Source organism: the organism of the source record quoted next, unplaced genomic scaffold (assembly GCF_019419815.1).
Source record: "Pyrus x bretschneideri cultivar Hongxiangsu unplaced genomic scaffold, Pyrus_bretschneideri_v1 Contig79, whole genome shotgun sequence".
Classification (NCBI taxonomy): Eukaryota; Viridiplantae; Streptophyta; class Magnoliopsida; order Rosales; family Rosaceae; genus Pyrus; species Pyrus x bretschneideri.
Window position 1 is genome coordinate 1506217 of NW_025999819.1, and position 16125 is coordinate 1522341.

General features: G+C 37.3%; 1 protein-coding gene across 1 annotated transcript; it reads right to left on the minus strand.

The window, feature by feature from the left end:
• Nucleotides 1-13923: 13923 nt before the first annotated feature.
• On the minus strand, nucleotides 13924-15871 carry LOC125472993 (palmitoyl-monogalactosyldiacylglycerol delta-7 desaturase, chloroplastic-like). Its single transcript, XM_048575199.1, has 5 exons — nucleotides 15427-15871; nucleotides 15180-15320; nucleotides 14950-15093; nucleotides 14489-14595; nucleotides 13924-14382 (listed from the first exon to the last, which is right to left on the minus strand). The coding sequence occupies exons 1-5, from the start codon at nucleotides 15712-15714 to the stop codon at nucleotides 14124-14126; spliced, it is 939 nt and encodes a 312-aa protein (XP_048431156.1). The 5' UTR covers nucleotides 15715-15871; the 3' UTR covers nucleotides 13924-14123.
• Nucleotides 15872-16125: the final 254 nt, after the last annotated feature.

A 16125-nucleotide genomic window follows, 5' to 3' on the forward strand; every position in this document is an offset into this window, starting at 1 on the left:
TAGAATTAAACCTTCAATATCATATATTCTTATTGCAATTGTAAGATCATCTAAGTTTGATTTACATTTAATTACCCAACACGATGACCATGTCTTTATATAGTGGTATTACAAGCAGTCGATAGCGAACTTAAAGGAGAGCAATGGCAACCTATCGTCCAACATGGTGCTAACATCATGGTGCTCTCCAAACCAACTACTTGAAGAAAGTAAATTTTATTAAATGCTAACTATATATGGCACATAAGAGTAAAATAGCCTGCTCTTGCCAATCACCTAAGTTAAAGTTGTAATTATGGGCTAGTTTGGCATTGCTGTAATAAAAATAAATAAATAAATAAAAAATACACTACTTCTACTTTTCTACGAGTTCTACTGTCATTGACAATAGTTTTTAAAAAAAATACCTTTTTTTTTTAACCAAACACATCTAATGTTACTGATTTTTTGATAAACTGGTTTTTATAAAAGTACCAAAATTCCAAACCAGGCCTATATTAACTTCCCAAAAGGAAGTTAAACTCATAATTATATACTAACTTCTAGTAAAAAAAAGTATTTCATTTTATGTTAAAAGGTAGTCATTTAGTATTACGGTCTCGGTTCATTTCCACTTATAAATAAGAGCACTAAGATTTGAATATTAAAAATGACTAATTGGCCTTTAATTTCCTCTTCCGTACAGTCAAGCAGTTGATCATACCCGCTAAATAGTATAGATCCCAAGAGTTATATAATAATATATGGTATGGTCGAGTAGCTACACATGCATATGCCTTCACCGTACACGCTAAATAGTACAGATGCCCTGAGTTACTATTATTATTATATAATATATGGTAGTGATAGGAGCATATTTATGCGACTTAAATGGCTTGTTCTCGTACATTTACGGTATGTTTCTTTAGTTATTTTAGTACTTTAAGCTATTTTCGTGTGTTTGTAGGTCCAAAGGGCTAAAGGAGCAAAAAGATGCATTTTGGAGACTTTTAGAGCACTTTTGGGCTAAGGACGGATAGCTTATGCTTGAAGCCAAAGTGTTGGACGAAATTGAAGACCTAATTGGAGTCAAAGTGTTGGAACCTTGTTCTCTTTAGTTTTAGGACATTTAAACCTTTCCTAATCCCAATCATACCATGCATAACACACATCCATTCTAACACATTGTCATTGCACATGCATTTCCTTCATTAGTTAACCCACATGCACTTATCACTTATTATCACCACATATCATATCACTTAATCACTTATCACTTATCATCACCACTTAACCACTTATCATATCATAACCACATATCATATCACTTATCACTTACCACTTAACATAACATCCACCTACTTCACCTACAACATCCACTTCACCTACAACATCCACCTACTTCACCTACAACATCCACCCACTTCACCTACAACATCCACCTACTTCACCTACAACATCCACTTCACCTACAACATCCACCTACTTCACCTACAAATGACATAGCCATATGTTCCCTCCACTACTCCTATAAATACCCTTGCATTCATTCATTCAATGATCATCTCATTTTCATACACAACACACCACAAACACTTCCACTCCTCATCCATTTCCATAATCCCCCAATCCATTCAACACATCAACAACATCCCTTAGACCTTATGCTACAACGAAGAGGAGGAGAAGAGTGCCTAAACGTTCATACAATTCAAGTTTGAGTTGTTGGAATGTTTAGGTGTTTCTTTTCCTCGATTATAATGTTTAATTTTGATTCTCTTTGTTTTGTAATCATGAGGAACTAAACCCCCCTTTAGCTAGGGGGGGATTCGAAATATATGTTTATGCTTGCATTTTGATTTGATTACTTCTAATTACGTTTCATAAGTTGTGAATTCAATTTGTTTAACTGTTTTATTGATAACCTATTTATGTATGTTTATTGAGAGTGCACACTTAATTTTCATGCATGAATTTGACGCTAGAATATAAGTGAATTTCACCTAATCGTTATGAACTTATATTCACAAGTAGTGGAGGTTGCTTATAAACAATCGCGTTAAACGAATTCTTGGCATAAGTTTCATGCAATCATAGTAACGAATGCCTCGTCAACACTTATAGTTTTCAAAGAACTTAATGATTCTTGCTTGTATCTCTATTATGCAATTCATGTAGGGAACTTGTGAGGAATGCTTTGGGTTGTCGTATGCAATCATCCAATTCATTAACTTAAGGAAAACTTGACGGTTAATTTAAGCGGACCTAATTAACCTGGAGTGTTGAGAATTAATGATTTATTGAAACTCAACTAGAAATCTTTTTATTATGCAAGTGTAACATGTGTGGAGAAAAACCCCTTAGCTATTCCATCATCCATATTTTCATCACATTCATCTTTACTATCTGTTTTAAATTATAATCTGTTCGTTTAGTTTAATCTCGTCCAACCACAATCCCCCCCTATTTTGTTAACTCTTAATCATTTGATTTGTCTTATTTTATGTTTTTAAGTATTTGGAGTCTTTTGAACTTGTTTTGAGTCTTTGGTTTGTCTTAGTGTTTTAAAGTTTAGTTTTGAATTCCTTGAGTCTAGTATAGTGTTTTATATTGTGTTTTTACGTTTTTGAGTCAAATCCAAGTGATTAACAATCCCTCCTAATCCCCGGTCCAGAACGATCCCTACTTGCACCTATACTACAATTTGACAAAAAGAGGGTTTAGTTTGTGTGCGTATAAATCACGCATCAAATTTTGGCGCCGTTGCCGGGGATTAGCAACTTTGCTAATCCCTTGGTTCTTTTCTTTTTTTTGGTTTAGTTGTTTTCGTTTTAGTTTCTAACTTAATGTTGTTTTCTTTGTTTGTTGTTACTTTTGATATTTGATTTAGTTCTCTTTCTTTGATTTTAGGTACTAGAGAAGTAAGATATGGATTTTGCTAGCATTCAAGCTCAATTGGCAAATCTTACTTCTAAATTGTCGCCGTATGCCGAAAGGACCACAATGCAGAGTGTCCCTACATTTGGTGCTTCATATAGGCAAGGATTTCAAGCCAATCAATGTCCACAAAGAGATTGGAGGGATCATTCAAACTCTATATGGTGGGAAGATCAACAAGTTCAACGTGAAGCATATTGGCAACCATATGAGGAGTTCTATTCAAGACCTATGCAGCCACCACAACTTCATATGCAATATGCTCAATTAAATTCAAGTTCGCCAATAGATTATAATCAAATTCTTAATGAAATAAATTCTTTGGCGCAGGGGTCACAAAATCAAGCCAAGGAGGCTCAACAAGAAGCATATTGGCAACCATATGAGGAGTTCAATACAACACCTATGCAGCCACCACAACCTCCCCCACAACAATTCCAATCAAGTTCAAGTATGTCCATGGATAATGATAAAAATTTTCAATTACTAACCTCTTTGGCGCAGGGGTCACAAAATCAAGCCAAGGAGTTGGGTAAATTGGACGAGCAATTTGGGCAGATTATGGAGTTCATGAAACAAATTCAAGAGCAAAGTGAACTCTCCAACTCAACTATTGAAAACTCGAAGGAAGATTTTGAAATCCATAATGCTATCACTTTGGGAAGTGCTATGGAGGTTGGAGCTGACCTAAAAATGTCCAAACATAGCCTAGAAGTGGATGAAGAGCTGCTAATTGAGGAGGAGGAAGAAGACATGCACACGGCAAGGGTAGAACAACCCTTGCCGCAGCCCCCTAAGCCCTCTAAACCACCCACCACCAGTAAGGACGTCCCAATTCCATGTTATTCTGATGTTATTCCACCCAATGTCCCTTTTCCTAGCAGGTTTTTGATTCCCAACCAAGAAGAGAGTAAAAAGGACATCGTGGAAGCCTTCCCAAAGGTGCAAAATGCTATTCAAATTCTTGGTGCAACACAGCAAGTTTTAGATGGTGTTGAATTCTTCAAAGGACTTTGTACACCAAGAAGAATGATTCAAGAGAAGGTAGTGGCTGGAGAAGATGTAGAAGGCATCAAAGAGGACATATTTGAAACCACAATTCCCAAGGAAGTTGGATTTTATGACACGGGACATGTCATAACTTTCGAAGGGGTGTTTATTCTTAAGTTCATTTCGGAGCACAAAGGTAAGCCGCCTCCCCGAATTTCAATTTTCTTTTATACTAATATGTTGTTAATGATTCAGGCATCCACTCTAGAATTTAAACCATTACCGGATCATTTCAAGTATCACCTTCCATTCAAAGATCAATTCCATGCCGTTTGAAAAAAAAAAAAAAAAAAAAAAAAAAAAAAAAAAAAAAAAAGAATAAAAATAAACATGGAGAAAGATGGAGCTTCACAAAGGTTGTTTACGTGAAGCCCCACTACGAGGCGTCGGAGCGGAAGGCATAGAAGTGGAAGGCATAGAAGCAGGAGGCATCGGAGCGGAAGCCATCGGAGCAGAAGGCATCGGAGCGGAAGGCATCGGAGCGGGAGCATTCCAGGCCCCAATACTTGGCCAAACGCTGGACGAGCCAGGAAAAATGTGCCTCTGGAAGTAAGCCGAAAGCCTTTGACGGTCACTTTGACGGTCACTTTGCATTCGAACATTGGATTCTTGCAGCTCATCAAGCTTCCTCTTCATGCCCGTCGAATAGTTGTTTGCAAGCACATGCAAACTTCTATTCTCATACTTCAGCTGCTTGATCTCTTGCTTGAGACTTTCCACCTCAGCCATCAATGATTCCACCTGACGGGAGCGGGCAAGCAGGCGTTGGCCCATATTGGACACAGAGCTCGCACACTGAACACTAAGTGCGAGGGACTCTTGAACGGCCAACTCATCGGACCGTCCTGACAGCAGCCTACTATCTTTTGGAGTGAGGAGGTTCCTAGCTACTATTGTAGCTGTTGTGGCGTCCTGCATCACGGAGTCTTCACCTGTGAGAGGACCGTTAGAAGAAAAGAAAGAAGGGCGCCATATGTTACCTTGACGCGGCGCGCCCGTATCACTGCTAAGGCTCAATTCCAAGCTAAGGTTCGATGAGTTTGCCATTTTTCAAAAGTGTTCAAAGAGAAGGGATGGAGTTAAATTTCAAAGGGCCGGAGTCGATTATCAAGAATGGGAAATCTTCAGAGTGTGTTTGTTGTGGTGATCGATAGCTCAATAAAAAAGCCAAGGCGACGCGTCCACCAATTCAAAAAGCCGGAATTTCCGGCGTAATTTAGGCGACGCTTTCTCAGCTTTTCAGAAGACGTGTTCAACTTTGTCAAAAGAGTTCTTCTTTTCAGACAACACGTGGAGGCCATCATCGCAACTACACATCTTTAGCCGACAAGCGCAAAGTTCGGCGACGCTTTCTCAGCTTTTCAGAAGACGCGTGCAGCTTTGTCAAAAGGAGCCGCATCTGCACTACCACGTGTCGTTCAGAAAGCGAAGGGGCGTCATTCAGAAAGCGAAGGGGCGTCGTTCAGAAATCGAAGGGGCGCCTGCTCAGAAATCGAAGAGGCGTGTTCAGAGATCGAAGAGGCGCCATTATTTCAAAAAGCCGGATTTGCGGGATCAAAACGTTTGTCGACAAAGGTAAAAAGTACCACCACTTGATATTATCTCTATATATGTCGACCTTCGTCTTTTATGGCAGGGCAAACCTGAAGAAAATGCCCAACTCTCCCTCACCTCTGAGGGCGCACTCCCAGCAAAGCCTTTCGAATTACTCAATTTTTTCTTCTTCCCCAAAGATGATACCAGATGTCTGGAGTACATATGACCCAGGAGGAAACAGCACAACAAATACATGTGCTGATTCATTCACCGCTTCTTCAAAAGCAAAGGTATCTCATATCATCAAGGTCAAAAGCAAAAGTATCTCATATCATGCTCTTTCCCTGTCTTTTTCTTTGTCCTTGTTCTTACTCGCATGGCAAGGTAAAAGAAGCAATCAGCCGGCACTTGGAACCAGTCTTCCGATCTGGAGCCAACTGCCTGGAATCTATTCCTGATTGCTTACTTAGCGTTGCTCTCGAGTAGTCATCTTCAACGGTTGATACACTTCCAGAGAAGGGACCACTCCTGCAAAGATTGAACAAAGAAACAGATAAAAGGGGAAAGCTCAGACCTCCGGGGGAGACCAAAAGAATCCTGCTGCCCAGTTCAAGAGTAGCACAAAGGAAAATCAACGATGGGAGGAACCCCTGTGGAATCAACAACATCAAGCCTCAATGAAATCAACAAGGAGAAGATGGAATTTACATTCCACAACCAGATTTGCGTCTCTAAACTCTTCTCTTTGTTATTTACATTCTGCCATGTTTAGTATGTTTAGTTGCTGTTTTTATATTTACTTTTGTTTGGTGTGATTTTAAGCTTAAAACATTGAGGACAATGTTTGATTTAAGTGTGGGGGGGGGTAACTAATGTTGTTGATACAAATTCGTGAGATTTTATCACCCATAACTTCAAATGTTGTTCCTTACTGTTTTAAGGCGTTTTTAAGTTGTTTTAGAGTATTTTAGTATGTTTTGTTTTTATAACTCCGAAAATACCATAAAAATTTGAAAAAAAAAATTGTTTTGAAAAGCCTAAAAAGAGTGTTTTGAGTCGTTTTTGTGTGTTTGTGTCTTAGGATACCTTCCAACACAATGACAAGGATTTGGTTTATAATTGCATGACGGTTAGAAAGAGTTATAAACATAGAGAAAAGTATGATTTACTCTTGGTATATGCTTGGTTATGGTTATAATGTATGACTTCACATGCAATCATAAAAGAAGAAAAAAATTCGTTTTTGTAACATGCTTGAAGGAAGGAACTCAAACAAACGCTACAACCCTGAGAGACTTGAGCCTATAACGTTCTTTGGAGAGTTTAATCTGTGATTTCTTGTTTTCTAAAGTCGTTGCATGATCTCATTATTCTTTGCTTGGTTACTACTTAGAAGGCGTTTCATCATATAGTTCCAAATGCTAGAACTCATGCCCATTTCATTCAAAGCATGTTATTGATTTGCATAACACATATTCAAGAAGAAGTTGTGTAGTGACCACCACCATAGCCAAATAGCCTTACTTCCCATACTTCGTATATGTTGTAAGTTTTAACCCCGTTGAGCCTTGTTTAGCCTTTATTCTTTGTTTACCCACATTTTCCTCACCTAGCCTAGTTTAGGACAATCCCCACCCTTGTTCTTAAAAGATAGTGAGCATGACTTAATTGAATTCCTTTTGAGTTACATTATGAAAAAAAATAAGTGTGGGGGAGAGAATGTTTAAGTGTTGATGTTTTGAGATTCAAAAGAAAAAAAAAAAAAAAAAAAAAAAAAAAAAAAGAGAAAAGAAAAAAATGAAAGAATAAGTGATTGAAGAAAGGTTCCAAAACACCAATTCTGGGTGTAAATTGTCTAAACTCTCCCTTTTTGTTCAAAAGTTGAGTTTTCATTCAAAAGTGAATTCTAAGTTGATTCAAATGCTTTGCTCACTATTTCTTTAAAAACCTTTGTTTTCCATATCCCTTCTTTGTTATCCACATACCCCAAGCCCCGTTACAACCCTTGACTTCTATCTTGAGTGTTGTGTATTTCAATTTGTGGAGTTTGAACTTGGTATGGGCTTATGGTGTCACTGGTTCTCGCGTCTAAGTAGTAGCATTCCATTCATGAGATCATATCTAAACATGCTTATTAACTCCAGAAAATGCTTTCCTTATTATAACATATGTGAGTGTTCGTCTACATGTTTACATCAATCTTCTCACATATACCTAGTGTAGGGTGTGTAGTCAGAAAATCTGTGTGAAAAACGAGAGTACATCTAGTAAGAAATTGAGGGAATTCTCTAAGGCATGTTACTACATTCAAAACATGGTTTTAAATGCTTAATTGTGAACTAGTATGTGGTGACTATGAGTAAGAATGTACTTAAGTGTAAAGATGGCTCAAATCTGTGAGAATAATGATTTTTAATTTGTCATGTGCATTGGAAGTCCCTGATACGATTGTTGGAAGGTGTAGGTTGTGTTTTGTTCGTTTTGTCTAGTTTCGTGTTCTTTTGTTGTTTTGTTTTGCTCGAGGACTAGCAAAAGATAAGTGTGGGGGTATTTGATAGGAGCATATTTATGCGACTTAAATGGCTTGTTCTCGTACATTTACGGTATGTTTCTTTAGTTATTTTAGTACTTTAAGCTATTTTCGTGTGTTTGTAGGTCCAAAGGGCTAAAGGAGCAAAAAGATGCATTTTGGAGACTTTTAGAGCACTTTTGGGCTAAGGACGGATAGCTTATGCTTGAAGCCAAAGTGTTGGACGAAATTGAAGACCTAATTGGAGCCAAAGTGTTGGAACCTTGTTCTCTTTAGTTTTAGGACATTTAAACCTTTCCTAATCCCAATCATACCATGCATAACACACATCCATTCTAACACATTGTCATTGCACATGCATTTCCTTCATTAGTTAACCCACATGCACTTATCACTTATTATCACCACATATCATATCACTTAATCACTTATCACTTATCATCACCACTTAACCACTTATCATATCATAACCACATATCATATCACTTATCACTTACCACTTAACATAACATCCACCTACTTCACCTACAACATCCACCTACTTCACCTACAACATCCACTTCACCTACAACATCCACCTACTTCACCTACAACATCCACCCACTTCACCTACAACATCCACCTACTTCACCTACAACATCCACTTCACCTACAACATCCACCTACTTCACCTACAAATGACATAGCCATATGTTCCCTCCACTACTCCTATAAATACCCTTGCATTCATTCATTCAATGATCATCTCATTTTCATACACAACACACCACAAACACTTCCACTCCTCATCCATTTCCATAATCCCCCAATCCATTCAACACATCAACAACATCCCTTAGACCTTATGCTACAACGAAGAGGAGGAGAAGAGTGCCTAAACGTTCATACAATTCAAGTTTGAGTTGTTGGAATGTTTAGGTGTTTCTTTTCCTCGATTATAATGTTTAATTTTGATTCTCTTTGTTTTGTAATCATGAGGAACTAAACCCCCCTTTAGCTAGGGGGGGATTCGAAATATATGTTTATGCTTGCATTTTGATTTGATTACTTCTAATTACGTTTCATAAGTTGTGAATTCAATTTGTTTAACTGTTTTATTGATAACCTATTTATGTATGTTTATTGAGAGTGCACACTTAATTTTCATGCATGAATTTGACGCTAGAATATAAGTGAATTTCACCTAATCGTTATGAACTTATATTCACAAGTAGTGGAGGTTGCTTATAAACAATCGCGTTAAACGAATTCTTGGCATAAGTTTCATGCAATCATAGTAACGAATGCCTCGTCAACACTTATAGTTTTCAAAGAACTTAATGATTCTTGCTTGTATCTCTATTATGCAATTCATGTAGGGAACTTGTGAGGAATGCTTTGGGTTGTCGTATGCAATCATCCAATTCATTAACTTAAGGAAAACTTGACGGTTAATTTAAGCGGACCTAATTAACCTGGAGTGTTGAGAATTAATGATTTATTGAAACTCAACTAGAAATCTTTTTATTATGCAAGTGTAACATGTGTGGAGAAAAACCCCTTAGCTATTCCATCATCCATATTTTCATCACATTCATCTTTACTATCTGTTTTAAATTATAATCTGTTCGTTTAGTTTAATCTCGTCCAACCACAATCCCCCCCTATTTTGTTAACTCTTAATCATTTGATTTGTCTTATTTTATGTTTTTAAGTATTTGGAGTCTTTTGAACTTGTTTTGAGTCTTTGGTTTGTCTTAGTGTTTTAAAGTTTAGTTTTGAATTCCTTGAGTCTAGTATAGTGTTTTATATTGTGTTTTTACGTTTTTGAGTCAAATCCAAGTGATTAACAATCCCTCCTAATCCCCGGTCCAGAACGATCCCTACTTGCACCTATACTACAATTTGACAAAAAGAGGGTTTAGTTTGTGTGCGTATAAATCACGCATCAGGTAGCCATTGATCAATAGTTATACAAGGCGATCGGGAATCCCTACAGAAGATAGTTTTCAGAAGCCCAATGCTTAAACTCAAATTGCACGACGAACTCATCAGATGAACTACTACTGGAAAGAAGAAAAATTCGACTGAAGACCTTAGAGACCGTTATAAAACAGCTCAACCGGGAAGTAGTATATCTTATAAAATAACATTAGGTTGCAAGGTATTCGCCCTAATTGAATAAAAGCTATATCTTACATAAAAAAGGGAACCATATTCGTGGACTTGGTCGAGTAGCTACACATACATATGTCTTCATTAGTCATTCATTACGTTCAAAAAGATTGCAAAATTAAATACAGACTAATGCCATGCAACCTAGGCTTGTTAGCTTGTGGTGAATGCATGCAAATAGGATGAATATGGGACCCGAAACTAGCCATATTCAAGTTTGAAATGGTCGAAATGGTCGAGCTACACGTGCATTTGTCGTAGTTACGTTGACAAAGTTTGTGTTGGAACTAAATTTGTGCATCTTTGTAAGCGGTGGTCAAGTATAAGTAAGTTGCAAAACAGTAAAACAATTGTGCCTAGGATTGGGGGAGTGTGTCGGCCAAAGGTTCTCCGACGGTCAAGTTAGAGAATGATTTTAGACTCAAGCAGTGGGTATGAAAATTGAAGTGTTTAGATTACGTTATCCTCGATGAACCCTAGATGTGGGTGAGGGAAGAAAAAAAATAATAAAAACTTGTTTATGCGAAATTATTTTAATGACCGTTTTTTTTTCCTGATATTTGCTTACAGTTATGCATAAAACGATATAATAGTGATTTCATTAGTCTTTGGTTGACAAATAGGGTTCTATAATATGTAGTTTAGATAAAATAATAATTTAACATGCCCATTGGAATGAAAAAAATTTTGACATCAATTTTAAATTATCACATCAACCTTCAAATAAAATTTTGACAATTCATATTTGACATCTCTATAAGAGTTTTAAGAGATGCTCTTAGATCCTATGTCACATCCCGACGCCCCCATCACATCTCGGGTTCGACTCCACCGTAGCACGATATTGTCCATTTTGGGCCCCAACCACGCCCTCACGGTTTTGTTTCTGGGAACTCACACGAGAACTTCTCAGTGGATCACCCATCTTGGGATTGCTCTCGCACGAACTCGCTTAACTTCTAAGTTCCGATGGAACCCGAAGCCAATGAGCTTCCAAAAGGCCTCATGCTAGGTAGAGATAGAAATATACATATAAGACTTGCAGGATCCTCACCCCTGGGCGATGTGAGATCTTACATCCCATCTAATACTATTATAAGTTTACACACACATTCCTAGAACACTACTATTTATGACATAAAAGAACCTGTTTTTGTTCAAAATTCTAAAAGAATCCACAAAGTCTGTATCTAAACTCTGCCAGCATCTCTTAAATTGAAAATAAAGAAGTCACAGTTAGCAGCTACTTTGTAATTTGACCCTCAAAAGCTGCCCATACTTTGCATAAATATGGATTGATTCTATATCCGAGCGAAGTATACTTGGAGCAATCTTATAATTAAATGCATGGCATGTTAAGAGTTGAATAGTGTGCTTCTAAGTTATGACAACTACCCAGTTGAAAGAAAAGAGAATACATGTTAATGGAACCAAAAATCAAAGATACATCGAATAATCAAATCTTTCACCGACGAATGCATTATGTTCGTATGGAGAAGTTATGAGCTACAAATGCATTATCTTCTTATGGAGAAGCTTGGAAAATTAAATATATGCCATGCTTGTCAGGATGTGGTTGATAGTTGCCTCTCGGAATATCTTGGACATTAGTTGGTGAGAGCCAGCAACTAAATATTGCTTTTCTATGGCTGTGTTTCCACTTTCCATACAGTTGATATTTTCACTGGAGAGAGTATAAAATAATGATCATTTTTATTAAAAAAAAAAAAAAAAAAAAAAAAAAAAGTTATGATAGTACATATTTTATAAAACTAAATGATGTGATAGTTGATATTTAAATTTAAATTATTAAAGAAAGAATTTAACTATCAATAGCTGCATCATTAATTTGGTCTACAAAATATGGTCTAACAAAATAATTTTCTTGGCATATTTAAAAAAAAAAAAAAAAAAAAAAAATTGAGTAGGCGATATTACACGCTCCGACCCAGAATGTCTACTAGGACCCCGAATCGAGCTATGTTGGCCGACACCAGGAAGGTGATGAAGCTATAAAGCGTGATAGTGTATAAAATATGAATAAATTAAAATCTATAAGTGCTTAAGTACATAAGTGCGTGATGAGCGGGTCTGGACCCATTTCACGCGTGATACAGAGCATACGTATAGTAGGGTAAGGTAAGATAATGATTATACCATCATAAGAAACATCTGTACTGAAAATTGCCACGAATCCTCGTCGATACGGAACTTTGCTGCTAGAATCTGGAGGGGTGCAAAAATAGAAAATGTGAGTGAGCAAAACAAAACTTTTCAAACCAATTTCAATTACCAAAGGCAGTAGCCCCTCGCCGTAACACCCGTATAATTTCCCATAACTCACAGGCATGACTATAACTCAAAAGAAAAACCAAAATAACAGTCTCACAGTTCTGTCATGTCAAATATCTCAACAAGAATAAGTAACCCAGGTGAAATAAATCAATATGAAATGGTATGTCAGCCGGATCCACCTATTGTGGCCTGTACAGCTGAACCAATAGCTCATCAATCAATGCTAGCATATAAGTCGGGAGTCACCTATAGTGACTTGTACGACTTATCCATATCTCATCAATCAATGCCCACATCGTTCAGAGGTGTGGATCCTGTAAACCTTATATGTATATTTTCATCTCTATCTAGCACAAGGCCTTTAGGGAGCTCACTAGCTTCAGGTTCCATCGGAACCCCGAAGTTAAGTGAGTAGTGCGCAAGAGCAATCCCATGATGGGTGAACCATTGGGAAGTTCTCGTGTGAGTTCCCAGAAACAAAATCGTGAGGGTGTGGTGGGGCCCAAAGCGGACAATATTGTGCTACGGTGGAGTCGAGCCCAGGATGTGGTGGGGACCCGGGCCAGGATGCGACACGATAGGTACGCATTAATATTGCATTATTCTTCACTCGCAAGTCAAAATTATTAGTTTCGACCATTTGTGTTGAGTTTAATATTTAGTAAGTGGCTAGCTCATTATAGTCTAATTCAATCATCCCTCAATTTCGGATAAATTACTTCTTTTCCATACAACTAGAACATCGTTGGAATATAGAAAAAAAAAACAGAAAGCCATTTTCTAATTAACCCTCAAATAGGGTAGGCTGATATGAATGTATGTTATGTTGTACATAATATACATGTCTATGCATTCTAGGAGCCATGGTTTAAAGGTACTTATTTTGGGAAGGGGATCCACTTCGGATTTCTTCCTTTTAATCCACCAAATTAGGGAATTCGTGTCGTTAAAATTTGATCCAAAAGCTGAAGTTATTATAACTTTTAAAGTGGGCCCCTGTTTGTAGTCGTTGGATCAAATTTCAACTGCACGGATTCCCTGATTTGATGGATTAGGAGGAAGGGATCCCTTTCCCTTATTTTGAGGGGCAAAGTAGCATATAGATGTGTATTTTTGAGTTTCAAAGTGTCCAAAATAAACACTTGTTTGATTCCATAAATACTGAAAACAATTCACATACACTCCAACAAAAAAAGCCTCTTAGTAAGAGAGGTAAGATCTGAAGAAGATGAAATGGTTTGAGGCCTTTCACTTGTGCGCCGTGTTTTTCGCATTTTATGGCTGGATTTTGGTTAAGAAATGAAGTTTTTAAATTGTTGAGCTTTCAATTCCGATCTTGTCAAAGTACTAAGATTTTGAAGTGGTTCTTAAACGTGGAACATTAAAAACAAAATATGGATTTTGTCCACCTAATAATAGTAAAATAATGATTTGTAGGTTTATTTAGAGAAAACTCAACTATATTTCATTAATCGGTCATCATTTCTCGAAAACGATTACAATTACGAACATATAGAAATATATTAATACTATATTACCACAATTGGAAACAAAACTACTTGGACGAAAAACAAAACAAAAAAAACCACTTGCAAACGGTGGGCGGAGCAAGGGACATGGGCAACCGGTAGGTGGAGCTACATTACGACACAAGCTTCTGGGACTTAGTCGGAGGTTGAGGTTTCACATCTGTTGGCACCATTTCACCATTGAACACCTTTCTTTGCTTCTGGGACTCAGTTGGAGTTTTCACATCTGTTGCCCATCCAACTGCTTGTAAAACTTTGATAACATACCAAGTTAAGTCAATCTGCCACCATTCCAAACCCTGTCGTGCTGAGTAGTCGAATGCATGGTGATTGTTGTGCCACCCTTCTCCAAGTGTAACCATTGCCAACCACCTAAAACAGTTAAATAAAAACATGTAATTAACTTCCAAATTTATCAAAGAGTACTTACATATATGTGGTAGTACGAGGGGGAAGAAAATAAAGTGAAAATTTATACCAATTGTTCCTGGACAAATCTCCGGTGTTGTATACTTGTTTCCCCCACATGTGGCCAGCAGAATTTACTAGCAATGTTACGTGCAGAACAGTTACTATCCTCACTCCCTGCAATCACAAAAGGGACTTAAGTTTCATAATACAATGATCTTGCTGTTTATCTTTGCTAAGCTGAAAAATTTTAGGGTCGGGCACTTGGACCACATCATTCATGAAGAAGAAAAAGAAATTAAAGAAGAAGAACAAATGGAAGAAGTATCTATTAAGCCCGAATTTTAGTCAAAATCTCAAGTTTAAACTCCATCCAAAAGTTGCAAGTTAGGTTTATACGGGTGCAAAAATGTAACTTTTTGACCGAGAAACAAATTTTTTGCAAGTGAGGTTTATATATATGACCACATAGAAACTGTGCAATTTTTTCAAAGCTAAACTTAGGAGGAAGCAATTAATAATATATCTCACCAGTCCCCAAACCAGGAAGGGAAGGCCACCAAAGGCATATAATAAACTTCCAGGTAGAACAACTGAATGTATAACATAAGTATGGTGAAGAAACCTATAGAAGGCCTGCCTTTTCAAATCTTGAACGTTCTTTAGTCCCCCGTACTGCAAAATTTCCAATGTTAATTTAATAGTTCGACGACATATGCTTGTAGGATATGTGTATTTATAGTTGTGTATGTTGTTGCTACCTTTCCAAACCGTGAACCGCTATCGATGATCCATCCAATGTGACTAAACCAAAAACCTTGAATGGGGCTATGAACATCTTTCGGTGTATCAGTAAACTGGTGGTGGTGACGGTGTGAGCTCACCCATTCTATTGGGCTACCCTGCATATACGTGCAACACACCAAACTCAATCATCTTCCCTAATATTATTGCAAGAGGAAAAAAAAAAATGCTACTATTTAGGCACAGAATGATGCTAAAATGTACCTGAAGCGATAGAACTGCGACGTAGGCAAATAAGTATTCGAGCCATTTCGGAAGCCTGAAACTCTTGTGTGAAAGATTTCTATGGAATGACAGAGTGACTCCTAAAGTGGTTAACATATGGAGTGCAAAGGCGACCCAAAATGCACCCCAAGTAAAATAACAGGGTGCAAATAAAGAAAGAAAGTGCATCGACGAAAGGGTACTCGCTATGACTAGGTCCTGTAAATTCCATTTTCTCCCCAAGAACTCTCCACAGGGCATCATCACAATCTTCACCCAACGCCCCATATGGTATATAATAGCAGGCTCTCTCACTAGTCACTGCTGCTATTTTCTATGACTCGTATCTGCACTAGCAAAACCGAGCTCGCTAGAAGCTGATATCTCACTACTACTCGATCCAGAGAACGTTGAATGAAAATGCTTATGGGTTTGGAAAATGTTGGTCCACGAGCCATTAGATATATAGAGAAGCAATTTAATATCGCACTGCTTTGTCACGATTGGCATGGTAAATAATTAGCGTGGTAGGTAATTTATGAACCACTCATTATTAGGAAGCTTTAATAAAAAGGTTTCTCTAAACTTTTCTTAACAAAAAAATAACTTAATAACTCTTTTAATAGAACTTTAACGAAAAGTTTCTGGTACTGTTCACTTTAATGAAAAACTACATTTTTACACTAAAAAGTCAATACT